Raw genomic sequence first — 13706 nt, 5'->3', positions numbered from 1 at the left:
CAAAAGACTCAGTAATCTATATACAATGAGCGAACGATGCAGAATTAACTTTTGTTTTATCTTGTTTTTGTGATATTTCCAGCAACTGCAGGTTTGGGACTGTGGGGAGTTTTTAATGCTTACTTTAGCGGCTTCTCCGTCTCGGTGCCAGTGGAGGGCTCTACTTCGTCCAGGCAGAAGGAGCAGCTGACTGACGTAATGGTTACCTTAGCAACCAATTAGGCGTCACCATTCTCAAATTCATGACTGCGCATTTCTCACCTTGTCCAGAACGGAAAAAGCAGCCTCCGAGACTCATGCGGACTAGTTAATGAGGGACGATAAACCAGATGTGTTTTCCCATCTGTGTGAGCTGTGCTGCACGCGCGGACCTGAAGAACAACACTGTGTCAGGGCTGCCGCTGCTGCCTTTGTTGTTGTTGCTGCTGCTTACGCCCGCCAGCTACGACCAACATGGCTGAGGACGACAGTGAATGGGTTTTAGAAAGCATCGTTGGCTACCTTGGAAGTCCCGAATGGGTCGTTCCTGTAACGGACTTTTTGGAAAACAAATGCACAGGTAAAAACAGGTTATGAGGTGATTTTAGTCTGAGACTAAGCCTCTCTGGAGCTGTGCACCGTTAGCGCTGCGGCTAAGCTAACGCTAACGTGTAACAGCGATGCTGTCTGATAGTCTATCCACTCAAGTTTAGTACTAGACTTTCTCCTCCTGTACATTTACATATGATACGAGCGGAAACAGCGACAGCAAATCTTACGACACCAAATACAACAAACATCTGCATATAAGCGGACCTATAAACAGGTTTTACATGTTTAACTTTTCTGCGTGCTAAAGTCAGTGCATCTAGCTAAGTCTATAAAATATTTCCGTGGACACAATTCATTTCTGTCAACTGTGTGTTTTCAATATTTCAGTTTTTGACGACGAAGATGAGAATAAGTTGGCATACACAGAAATCCACGAGCAGTATAAGAAATTGGTGAGTTCAATTGTGATTACTACAATCTGGCTAATGTCGTGCATTGCCTCATCAGCATCAGTCAGTAGTAGTTTCATATTGCTGACTCGTCAGAATGGACTGGTGTGAGCTGCTTTGCTTTCGTAGGTGGAGAAGCTGTTGGAGAATTACATGCAGGAGGTTGGCATCAACGAGCAGCAGTTTTTGGATGCGTGTACTTCTCCCTTTGCCAAGTCTAAAGCTCTGGAGGTACTCTAAGCTTCCTGCTTGCACACCACTGTCATCCTGCCAGCTAACCTGAATTGAGAATCAGGGATAGGATTTGCTTACATAAGCCCAGTGTTGCTGGCATCAAGCCCACTGCTTGATGCCAACAACACGTTTTTAAAAAATGAGTTTGGAGGGGTTTCCATTTAAGTTGAAACATTCACAGTCTTGCGTTATACAACATTCCAGCTGTCTAAGGCCGTCTTTGCTGTGTTTTTTGCTGCATAGTTCATCAGATGTTTTCAATAGCTGACAGGTCTTGACATGTCAGGTACTTACTACTTTTCAGATGCTGAGTTTGGTTGACATTGTCTTACTGAAATAAGCAAAGCCTGTATATATATTGTGCTTTTACAGATGCAAACTCATTCACCCCTACACCACCATGGATACTGGCGATTGAACTGTGCACTAAGTTAAATGATTCTTTCTCTTTTGGCTGAAGGCATAGCATCTATACATACATCTATACATCTATAAATTCCAAAACGAACTTCAAAACCCAGAGGGCAGTGGGGGTTTTTTTGTGTGTTTTTTTTATTGTCCCCTAGTTTACCTTAAACGAGCTTAGCATCCAGATAAGTGTTTCTGGATTTGTGTAGGTACATTTTGTCTTTGCATGATAATTTTAAGCTGCATTTATCAATGCAAGTTGTGATCTGACAGTGTTTGTTTTGGAATTATTCCTGATCCCATGCTGATATTCCCTCCTGAAATCCTGAAATCATGGTCATTTTCCAGATTTTCTGAATCTTTAGCCGTTTTAAATATCAAAATGATGAAAACTCTTTGCAAATGTATTTCTGAACATTTGCTCTAGCCCTTTTATACAGACTGCAGAATCTCTGCAGTCATTACTTCTAAAAGATTTGGTATCACTAATGCACTGTTTTTATACTCATTCTGTTACTTATCCTGTTGCCAAATAACCTAATTAGTTTGAGATGTTTGTCTTTTGTTTCTGCTTTTTTATCTGTTGCTGTAAACATAGTCAAACTGAGCTTTTTCCTCAGAAAACACATTTCTTAGTTCTGAATTGAGCCATCAGAATCAGAATCAGAATACTTTATTGATCCCTGGGGGAAATTATTTTTTGTTACAGTGCTCCATTTTAAACCAACATTAAGACAAGACAGACAATACGCTAACTAAGAATAGTACAATATATACATATATATACATACATACATACATAAGTCACTTATAAATAAATATTTGGAAAAGAAACATGTGTAGTTGTAGCAGCAAACAGTGTGTTAAGTGGATGCGTTGTACAGGGAGATGGCCACAGGCAGGAAAGATTTCCTGTGTCGTTCAGTGGTGCTTTTCGGTAATCTCAGTCTCTCACTGAACGAGCTCCTGTGACTGACCAGCATGTCATGGAGTGGGTGGGAGGTGTTATCCAACATTGTCTTTATCTTGGACAGCATCCGCCTCTCCGACACCACCTTGAGGGAGTCCAGCTCCATCCCCACAACATTGCTGGCCTTACGGATCAGTTTATTAAGTCTGTTGGCATCTGCGACCCTCAGCCTGCTCCCCCAGCATGCAACAGCATAGAGGATCGCACTGGCCACCACAGACTCATAGAAAATCCTCAGCATTTTCTGGCAGATGTTGAAGGACCTCAGTCGCCTCAAAAAATAGAGACGACTCTGGCCCTTCCTGTAAAGTGCTGTGGTGTTTTTAGCCCAGTCCAGTTTATTGTCAATGTGTACTCCAAGGTATTTATAGTCCTCCACAATGTCAACACTGACCCCCTGGATTGAAACAGGGGTCAAGTGTTTCCTGGTCTTCCTGAAGTCCACGATCAGTTCCTTGGTCTTTGCCACGTTGAGCTGCAGATGATTCTGCTCACACCACGTGACAAAGGAGTCGACCACAGCCCGGTACTCTGTCTCATCATCCCTGCTGATGCATCCAACCACCGCAGAGTCATCAGAAAACTTCTGAAGATGGCAGGTCTCTGTGCAGTGGCTGAAGTCTGTGGTGTAGAGGGTGAAGAGGAAGGGGGAGAGGACAGTCCCCTGTGGTGCCCCTGTGTTGCTAATCACCTTGTCAGACACACACTGTGGGAGACGTACATATTGTGGTCTTCCTGTCAGGTAATCAACAATCCAGGACACCAGAGAAGCATCCACCTGCATCGCTGCTAACTTATCACCCAGGAGGGTCGGCCTGATGGTGTTGAAAGCACTGGAAAAGTCAAAAAACATGACCCTCACAGTGCTCGCCGGCTGGTCCAGATGGGTGTAGACACGATTGAGCAGGTAGATGATGGCGTCCTCTGTTCCGAGACGAGGCTGATAAGCGAACTGAAGGGGATCCAGATGTGGTCTTACTATGGGTCGCAGCTGGTCCAGGATGAGCCTTTCCAGGGTCTTCATGATGTGGGAGGTCAGTGCCACGGGCCTGTAATCCTGGGGGCCACTGGGACGTGGCGTCTTTGGTACAGGGACGAGGCATGATGTCTTCCACATCACCGGGACCCTCTGCAGACTCAGACTCAGCATAAACAGTTTATGAAAGACTCCACACAGCTGGGGGGCACAGGTCTTGAGGACAAGGGGAGTCCTGAGTGAAGTCTCCGCATTTGCATCTCAACCTGGTATTGAGTGAAGGTGATGGGTGGGGGAGGGGTGTCAGGAATCTCACAGGAGGCAACATGTGAAGAGAGAGGCTGGCACAGTGGTGTGGCTCTGGATTCCAGGCTGACTGCAGGTGAGGTTGTGGGGGTGGGAGCAGACACTGTGGTGTCGAATCTATTGAAAAACAGATTCAACTCGTCGGCTCTATTCTCACCTCCCTCAGCTCCCCTGCTGTTGGTTGGCCTGAATCCAGTGATGGTCTTCATGCCCCTCCACACCTCTCTCATGCTGTTCTGCTGGAGTTTCCACTCTAGCTTCCTCCTGTAATTGTCCTTAGCCTCTCTGATCTTGTCCTTTAGTAACACCTGGACCTTCCTCACCTCCTCTTTGTTGCCCCCTCTGAAAGCCCTCTTCTTGTTGTTGAGGAGGGCTTTGATGTCCTTAGTCACCCACGGCTTGTTATTTGGGTAACAATGAACAGTCTGAGCTGGAACAATGGAGTCGGTGCAGAAAGTTATGTAGCCTGTGATACACTCAGTAAGCCCATTGATGTCCTCGGCGTGAGGCTCACAGAGTGTTTCCCAGTCGGTCACCTCGAAACAGCCCTGTAGTTCCGCTATTGCCTCCTCTGACCACCTCCTAACAGTCCTGGTGGTCACAGGTTCCCTCCTCACAATTGGCACATAGCGGGGGGTGAGGTGAATCAGGTTATGATCTGACCTACCAAGTGGGGGGAGGGAGGAGGAGCTGTATGCATCCTTGACGTTAGCATACAGTAAGTCTAAAGTTTTCTCTCCCCTGGTGGGACAGTCCACATATTGTTTGAATGTTGGTAGTGTATTGTCCAGTGATACATGGTTGAAGTCACCCGAGATCACAATAAAGGCACTCGGGTGCTGAGTCTGTAGCCGAGCTATGGCAGAGTGGATAGTGTCGCATGCAGCTGTGGGGTTAGCAGAGGGGGGAACATAAACAGCCACCAAGATGACGTGAGAGAATTCCTTGGGTAAATAATACGGCCTGAGTCCAACAGCACACAGTTCAGTGTCCGGGCAACAAATCCTTTCTTTGATTGTTATGTTGGCAGGGTTACACCACCGGTTGTTAACTAAAACAGCAAGCCCACCTCCTTTACGCTTACCGCTAGCGATGCTGTCCCTGTCCGCCCGAACAGTGTGGAAGCCTTCCACGGAAGCATTCTCATCGGGAATGACCTGGTGCAGCCATGATTCGGTGAAACACATCAGGCTACACTCTCGGTATTCCCTCTGACTCCGTACCAGTGCTGAGAGCTCGTCGATTTTAATTGCCAACGATCGCACATTTCCCATCACGATAGACGGCAGACACGGTTTAAACCTCCTCCTCGCTTCGAGCCTCCGCTGTCTCACCGTCACCTTTTTTCTTCTCTTCTGTCCTTGACCTCTGCATCCCCGATGTGTTTTCCTCCAAATTTCAGCTGGTACTTCTGCGGGCACTTCTGCGGGCCTGGCCAGCGAGCCGGCCGGCATCAGGGCGATCAGCTGATCTCTGGAGTAAACAGTCCGTGCGTGTAGGAGATGTGCCGCGGTCCCGTTCCATGATAAAAGTAACAGTTCCACGGCCACCAGAAGAACAAAAACTCTCTCAATCCACATGATTGAGTAAGAGATAGATAGATAGAAAATTAAGGAAGGGTTAAACGGTTGTTTCCATTTTATCACATTAGTTTAGATTAATGTAAGTCCTCTGTAAATACTACAACCTTAGCACCATGAAGTGTTATACTGTGTCTGAATGTTTATTACACAAAGCAGACTTATCAAAAGAAATCATCTTCAAGCTGCACTTCATTAGGAGTCACTGTGTTTTCAGTCTTCCTCTGTGTTTAGTTATTGAGTCAAATACTTCACAATATAGTTGTTTTTTTTTTTTGTGTTTATGAGAGACTGAAACTGTTTTGGTGAAACTGATGAGTTGCCAGAACTAAAGCAAAAATGTCCAAAACTGGCAGTGATCAGTTGGACGACATTGGAATTGTGAAGAAAAAAAAAAGTCTAATTGAAAAGATTTTGATGCAGAATATAATTTGAATTTTACAGTTGTGTCTCTTCTATAAGCACACACTCAGTCTTCATTATCATGTGATATGAACACAAACTTTTTACATAGTTTTTATTGGACTGAAGGCTCAGTAAGGTTTGTCCATGATCAACAGGACACGCTACTCTTCCATGGCAGTATTTAATAAACTAAACTTGCACAAAGTGATCACCTGATGAGCCTTCACCCAAATTATGTTTAAGGTCAGGGTGATATTGGTTGTTTTATGGAAAATTTTCATTTTCACAAGAATTGCTTCTCCTCCTGCATTGTTCAGAGTTTAAATTCGTCTTGGATATGACATTGACATTGCCTCATTGTCTTCTCAATACATAATAATTCTCAGTAGTTTGTTCAATAAAGCCAGTCAATGAAAACAACAACTATTTCACACATTACTACAACCTGTGAACGGACTACGTCACTGATGTTGGTTTTTTTGTTCTTCAGGCAGTATTCCAGCCAGTTCTGGCTACAGATGACTTCCAGATCTTTCGCTCATTGATGGTTCACAAGAATATGGAGCTGCAGCTCCAAGCCCTCAGGGTCATTAAAGAAAGGAACGGTAGGCTGGATTAACATGTAAAGCAAATCCAAACACACACTTGCAGAGCCAAACGCTCAGCTGTAGGTTAAATGTCTTCGTGTGTGTAGGGGCCCTCCCAGAGTGTCTGACTGATGGTGTGGACGTCATGACAGAGTTGCAACAGCAAGAGATGAAAATCCTGCAGGAGGTTCTTAAGTAAGTCGCTCTGTCATTCTTGTGGTATCTGACTCCTTCAGTGTTTGACATAACATTTACTGGTGTCCCAAAAATAAACTTTTAGTTGTTGTGTAAAGCTATTCGAATGGCCGATTTGAAGATTTAGGATTGTTGATATTTCAATATGTGACTGTAAGAAAACCTTTAGTGAGTGTCTGGTTCAGTTAGTTTGTTTCACAGGTGAATCAATCAGTGAACGCCAAAACGAGCCAGTACCTGCTCAACTATCTTTCCCCACATAGTTTTTTACTGACTGTGGACCATCACTAGTTCTGTTGAACCTGACATCTCATTCACCCTTTCTTAGAAACATCCTCACAGTTCACTGTGCCACCTTAAGAGCACTCTAATGTTTTTTTTAAATGCTGTGGCTCTTCGTGTTTTTATGGCACATCTGTTGAAAGGATATTTTAGAAGTCCTATGAGCCAGATTTTGAACAGTCTCTGACGGGAATTTCATGGAAACAGTTTTTGATCATTTCTACAACAGAATAAAAAAGTGCTGCTCTATTTATTTGTATTCCAAGTTAACATTAATTAGGAATGTATTTGCTTAACAACTCTGACGGGAAGTTAAATCCCCATTTTTTTCTCAATTATTCCTAACTGAATAGATTCTTTTTCTTTGAATTTAGGCTGAAATTTCACATTTACATTAGTCAGTAGGTGTTTACTAATTTTACTTTTCAGGTAATTCAGTTAATTTTATAGTACATATGAGGCTTTTGTTCCTCACTATACCATTAAGAAATTTCCACATTTTCTTTATGCATCCATTGCACTTCCTGAAGGCTTCCCGAAGCTCCTATCACTCTTCTCTAATGGGATTTTGCTATTGAGTGCCTGGCCAAGTAGAACACACCGAGTCTAATGGGACCACAGTTAAGCTCCTTAGGATCCAGCTAATTTAGGTTGGAGGGATTGACACTAAACAAGCAGCTGAGAAAAATGATGGTTTCATCCCTTTTGTCATACCAGGGAACCTTATCAGCGGTCCACTATGCTGCCCCTACTCCTCTCCAGGTTATCAATAGTTTCTTCTATATAAGTGGCATCATAAAGGAATTGTTTTACGTAATCTCTGATTGGAACTGCATCACTGAAGCTGACGCTTATTTTGATGACGGGTCTTAAACTAGTATTAATTCTGCAAGTTTATGTTTAATTGTTTTATCCTCAACAGTTCAAATGTATCTATGTTCTGTCAATATCAACCTATAAAAATCCTCACAGGATTTATGACTAGGCACAGTTCCAGTCACAGTATCTCTGTGTTTCCATACACCTACTTGTAAATGCTTTGCAGCAGTCTCCACTGAGACAATTTAGGCTATTAAATAAATCAAATTAAAGGATCTGGCTGTGATTCCCGGGTGATGCCTGGGAGCTGGTTGGGGCAAAACGGGGTTACCACATGGAAATCCCTGACGCGGCTGTCTTTTTCTAGTTTCTACTGGTGCTGTCAGCCAAGGGCTAACTGGACAATAGAACAGGCTTACCTCTAAATTGTCAATGCTCTTATCACACCAAAACTACTGAACATACTGTGAACCCCTTCGAGAGGGCTCTTGACCAAAGGCTTTGCAACAGGGCTGAAATAGTGAAGTTTAAACAGTTAGTTGGTCCTAGGCTTATGTTGAACTCTTTCTTTCTTTTTTTCTCTCCTGCTTATTCCTGTGTAGAAAGTCAAAAGAGGAGTATGATGAGGAAATGTCCAGGAGGCTGCTATTAGAGAAAGAGGTTGGTTCCACCTCCAGTGGCTGCTCTAGTAAGCTAATGGCAGAGTGTGATGAAGCCAAGAATACCTCCTCCGCCCTCAGCCAACACATCAGCCCTGCCAAGGTGAGGCATCATGAGCACTATGAGTTAAATAAGACCTGTGAACCAGCCAAATAGTGCATCTTAGTGAGGCTTCTTGTGCATGCCAGTGTTACCTTTTGTTGGACTTTATCTCACATAATCTCACTAACTACTTTTCCATTGAGTGCCTGAGCTCAATTCTTATTGTGAAGTCCCCTTTAACCTTGAAATCACTTTTTTATTAATGTGCTATTTAAATTTCACCAAGGTGAAAGCATGGGTTAATGATCAGCACACCACACTGGTAACTGGAAAAACACAGTATAAAGTTGAACCATCCATGCAGTAAGATTTTAATCAGGGATGCATTAATAAGTACACTGCAGTTTACTAACTAGAAATACAGTAATGCCAGTCCAGCTGTGTCTGTGATAGCTAACAGAGAGAAAATGCTGGTAAAACTAAAATGCATAGTAGACCTCTGCTCTTAACAGATATAAATACCAGCCTAATTATTGGATCATTAAGCAGCTTTGAAGTGTTTGTGCTTTGTGGATTTTGCACATTATTTGGAGACAGTTTAAATGTTCATTCATTCTTTCCATCACCCATATCCCCACCTGTAGGTCAACAGTAACCCAGTTAGAAAAGAAGGGAGCAAGACAGCTGCTACAGGAGGTGGTGCTGAGAGGAGTAGCTCCTCTAAACCCACAACAGGTAAGTTAGAAGAGAAGACAAATACTTTGTGACCAACTGAACTCTTTCTTTCTTCTTGTTATATAAAATTACCCCACTATACCACATTATTCTTGATCTCCTGAGCTACAGACAACCCACATAGTCAGATGAGAAACATTTTTATTACTGGAAATCATGTAAACGAGCAGCATCAGTAGTATTACTAATGTTGCAGATAACATGTGAAGCTTTTTAATCTTTTGTTTTATTTTAAACACACAACCAACACGAGAGTGGCAGCTCATCAAAGTCATTTGTGTATGTGCCCACAGATCGTGGTAGTGATGCTGTGGGATCCCGAGTTCTGCCAGCTGTGAGAGCTCCTGTGAAGTCTGGTGAGCCCTCCATCAGCAGCAGTCCTCATGCCGGGGAGCAGAGCAACAGCAGCCAGACTACAAGCGAGGCGTGGCTGGAGGAAGCACACAGGGAGGCTGGCTTCTCTAAGCCATATACTGTGAGTCTGTGAGACTGCTGACGTACCCCATAGATTACAGGAAATCTGCGCATAACATAAAAAGCGATTTGCCTCATCCTCACTCTGAAGGAAAGATCAGTGCCAAAGCACAATTGCACTCTAAACAGAAGGGTTTAATATTTCCTTTTAGGTAGACAACAATTATTTAGTTTTAAACAACTGAATTACCTATTACTGAAAGAAAACAAAATAAAATACAGATATTTTTTTTACTTCCCTACCTAACATAAATATGTACAATAGATACAGATAATCACAATACAATACAAATTATGACCTGCATTAATTTAAGGGAGGAACACCAATGCATAGACTGTATATAAAAGACAGACAGGTGTTGTCGGTGATTTCACCAATGCTTTGTAAGGTCTTGTTGTGAATGTGACCACCAATCTTCAGATTAGTAGGTGACCTGCGTTATCTCCTGAGCTACAGCCAACCCACATAGTCAGATGAGATACATTTTTAATGCTGGAAGTCATGTAAACGAGCAGCATCAGTAGTATTACTAATGTTGCAGATTACATGTTTTGATTTTTGGTGTTTTTAAAAAGGACTCAACAAACATGCAGTGGGTGTAACTAAGAGTTTGAAAGAAATGTAGAGACTTGACAATAACAAGTTTACATGCCCTTATGCCTCATGTGTGAGAGATTGCCAGTTTGAAACTAGGAGGAGACTAAAGCTCCGCATGCTAGAATGACTAGTAACAGTCCCAAGCCTGGATAAATGTGAGGATTGTGTCAGGAGGTGTAAAAGTCTGTGCCAAATCAAATGTGCAGATGTACTGTGGAAGCAGTTTGGGAGATAGGAGAGCAGCTGTAATTGCTGTTGAAATATAATAATTGAGCTTCACCTGCGTTTCTCTGCAGGAGTTATCAGTATCACAGCAGGAGCAGCTCCAGCAGAGGGCGGCATATCTGCGTCAGCAGAGGGACAAGCTGCAGGCGCTCCGAAAAGAGCAGCAGAAAACCAAGCAATCGTCCTTGCCGGAGGAGGCACCCAGCAGTCCCACACCAGCACCCAGCACTACCCCGGTAAATGCAGGTCCTCGCCTCCTTCTCCATACCTCACTTCATAAAGTTGCTCATCCAACTGCTGCAGGCAGTTTGGCACAAATTCTATCTGTTGAAACAGGGATTTGCAGTAGTTGTGTTGAAGTGAATACATTGTTTTTGATTAGACACACATTCATGCATTAATACTCATAGTGGCTTATTAAAGTTCTTCAAAGTTATCTTTAGAGATTAGAAATTTAAGTTTGACGCTGGTTATGAATTATGCCTCACCCAGGACCAGTTATCCAAATTTCGCCTGATTTTCTTAAACCTACATTTAATTTTTTTGTCTTCTTGTTTTTTCCCCTTCCAACTTGTTTTATTTGCTTCTTTTTCTTGTTCTTCATTTCCACCCACTTCCACTTGTGTCTGCTCTGGACTGGCCTGTTAGGAGGCAGTGGGTCAGTCCCAGAGAAATGGGGCCTGTTCCCCTCCTCATCCTCCTTCTTCTCCTCCTCCTCCACCTACTCCTCACTGTGCTTCTCCAGCACAGCGCTCCTCCAGTCAGAAGGTGATCCATCAGCTGCCTCTGATGTTAACAACTGTACTTGTTCATGTCTTGTGTTCATCTGCTTTTGCTTTGTAGTAATCATTCCCTTCATTATCACCAACTAAAGGTCTGCATCTTTTTCCCCCCTAAATTAATAATTTTATTGCCACAAACTGAAGAGAATCGGATCTTGATTTGTGTTGACTGAAATCATCGATCTTGACTCAGTTCCTATTCCTTATTAGATGCGATTCTCTGTCAGCACCTTGTTTACCTCAAAGTTACAGGATTACTATGCCAATGTTTCCAGTACTAGCTGCCTGTGTTTAGTTTTCTTGCTTGTGTACTGTATGTAGACACATGTGCTTGGTTGTATTTTAGTCGCCTTTCTCGCTGCTTTTTCCACTTTCCCTATTTTGCTGGTGAGTATTGACTGCTTCCTGGTCTGGTCTCTTCTCACAGGAGATATCTGCTGAGGAAAGAAAGAGGCTGGAGAAGAGAAAGCACCTTGCCGACAAGCTGAAAGAGGAAGTGATCAAGAAATGACTTCCCCTCAAAATGCAATATTCTCCCTTATATCTTATCTATTTACTCTGGCAATCAAACACATGGCTTCCTTTACACTGCTGCATATTTCGTAATGCAAATCTTTTCTCTTTTCTTTCTAAAGACAAAAATTATGGGCTCTTCCATCTTCTGAGTTCTTTTCTGTGTAGCAAAAAGAGCATCTTTGTTTTTAAATGACACTCATTACTCTTAAAAGACCACTGGAGTATTTAAAGGTCTGATAGCTACTTTCTGTATTGGACTAATTTCAGAAAATGTTAATTGAGCTAAAGCACAAGGGGCTGTGTGCTTCTGTATATCAAGCGATATCCTGCCAGCGGTACCGAAACCTCTGCTTTTCATTTGTAGACAGACTTTAATTATACTGTGGGGATCGTGGGTTCAGGAGAAGAGTAGGTTGCCCCGAATTGCAGGTTTGGTGGTGCGGCCACAACCCCACCACATGCCAAAGTGTGTTTAGTGAGCAGAACGATGAACCCCAGTTTCTTCTTGACGGCAAGGCAGCACCTTACTTGGCAGCTCCACCTGCACTGGTGTGTGAATGCATGACTGAGTATAGCTTCAAAGCACTACTACTTAAAATGTGCTGTATAACTGCTACATTTGTAGACCATTGGTTGAAAAAGTGGAATAAAAATGTTTTTTCAGTCTGTACACTACTTTTTAGAAATGTCTAGCCGTTGGACAACAAATCAATCCAAACAGGTATTAATTATTTTTGTCATAATTTGACATTTTTAAGCAAAATTGTGAAGATTTGAATATTTCTTTTGTCACATACCAAGGTAAAGAGGATATTTAGACATTTTGTACTTTTCAAATAAAAGGGTGTATAGTTGTATTTTTTTTCCTCGGTTTTCTAAAATTGAAGGACAATTAAGAAAATAAGCAGAAGATATGCAACACTATGCTCGTCAGTAATGGTACAAAATCTTGCTTCACAGTTTCTGAAACCCATTTTGCTACTTTGAAACTAGTCAATATGTTTGGAGTGCTGGATTTGGATTCAGACACTGGCTGATTTCCTTCTAGCAACAGTTAACAGTAACTGGCCATGACGTGATGAATCAGTGAGTACAGATTTGGGAGGACTCTACGCTGAGGTAAAGGCAGTATTAGTTGGATCCAGTGCACAGATTGTTTTCCACTGTTAGCACTCCCACAAGGAAGCTGGTACGTCGTTGGCAGTTAAGAGAGCTGTGCAAGTTGTCAAGATGACCAATCACATGTTCATACAGGGGCCAAGAGAACAGTGCTCTGCTTTCTACGAGTGCTGTATTTATCTGCAAACCAATCAAGAGTCTTCACTTCAATCAACCATAATGCACCAGTTTATTTGTAATGTTGTTATTGTGTATGCTGTTTAATAAAAAATATATTTTTTAGAAACAACCTGCAGTCTAGACTTGAATGTATATATATAAAAACCTACCCACTTCAGTAGTTAGACCTTTTAAGTACTAGGTTGGACCCCCCTTTTGTTTTCATAACTGCCCTAATTATTGCGGCAAAGTTTGTCCAATTTTTTAAACCTGTGCAAACAGTAGCCTGTTTTCTGTTCTCAGCTGATATATGATCTTCTACTGCTGCAGCAAGATTCAGTGTGTTACACATTTTTCCTGTTACCAGTGTAACAAAGCAGCCTGGCTACTCTGACATTGACAAGGCATTTTCATCCAGAGAACTGCTGCTCACTTCTCTTTTTCAGACCATTCTCCATGAGGGCCAATAGCACAGGCTTTTTGTTCTCCTGCTCTTATCTCTGTAACTTTCCATGCAATTCAGCCAACTGATATACAGTGCATAGTAAAAGAAAGCACATATAACTTTTCAGATGTTAAACCCCATTTTCTTAATATTTTCTGGCCTCTTATTAAGCAATCAAAATGCCTAACATAAAATCTAGGACACTTGCA

General features: G+C 42.5%; 1 protein-coding gene across 4 annotated transcripts; it reads left to right on the top strand.

Annotated features, from left to right (window-relative positions):
* Positions 1-213: 213 nt before the first annotated feature.
* cfap36 (cilia and flagella associated protein 36) lies at positions 214-13182 on the top strand. 4 transcript variants are annotated; one of them, XM_004570079.2, is made up of 11 exons: positions 214-559; positions 919-983; positions 1110-1211; positions 6350-6464; positions 6554-6641; positions 8345-8504; positions 9089-9179; positions 9473-9654; positions 10548-10712; positions 11125-11244; positions 11686-13182. In XM_004570079.2, the coding sequence occupies exons 1-11, from the start codon at positions 454-456 to the stop codon at positions 11767-11769; spliced, it is 1278 nt and encodes a 425-aa protein (XP_004570136.2). In that variant the 5' UTR covers positions 214-453; the 3' UTR covers positions 11770-13182. The 4 variants fall into 4 exon arrangements, with proteins under 4 accessions (XP_004570136.2, XP_012779814.2, XP_076747635.1 ...); XM_012924360.2 differs by having other exon boundaries at positions 10548-10722; XM_076891520.1 differs by lacking the exon at positions 1110-1211.
* The last annotated feature ends 524 nt before the right edge of the window (positions 13183-13706 follow it).

The sequence above is a fragment of the Maylandia zebra genome, linkage group LG13 (assembly GCF_041146795.1).
Source record: "Maylandia zebra isolate NMK-2024a linkage group LG13, Mzebra_GT3a, whole genome shotgun sequence".
NCBI classification, from domain to species: Eukaryota; Metazoa; Chordata; class Actinopteri; order Cichliformes; family Cichlidae; genus Maylandia; species Maylandia zebra.
This window is presented reverse-complemented; position numbering and strand designations above follow the sequence as displayed.

Bases quoted from the DNA above. Each gene is read 5' to 3' on its own strand.
- cfap36 (XM_004570079.2), top strand. From the start codon at position 454: ATGGCTGAGGACGACAGTGAATGGGTTTTAGAAAGCATCGTTGGCTAC. The intron at 9,655-10,547 runs GTGAGTCTGTGA...GTTTCTCTGCAG, and splicing joins GCTTCTCTAAGCCATATACT to GAGTTATCAGTATCACAGCA. The intron at 11,245-11,685 runs GTGATCCATCAG...CTCTTCTCACAG, and splicing joins AGCGCTCCTCCAGTCAGAAG to GAGATATCTGCTGAGGAAAG.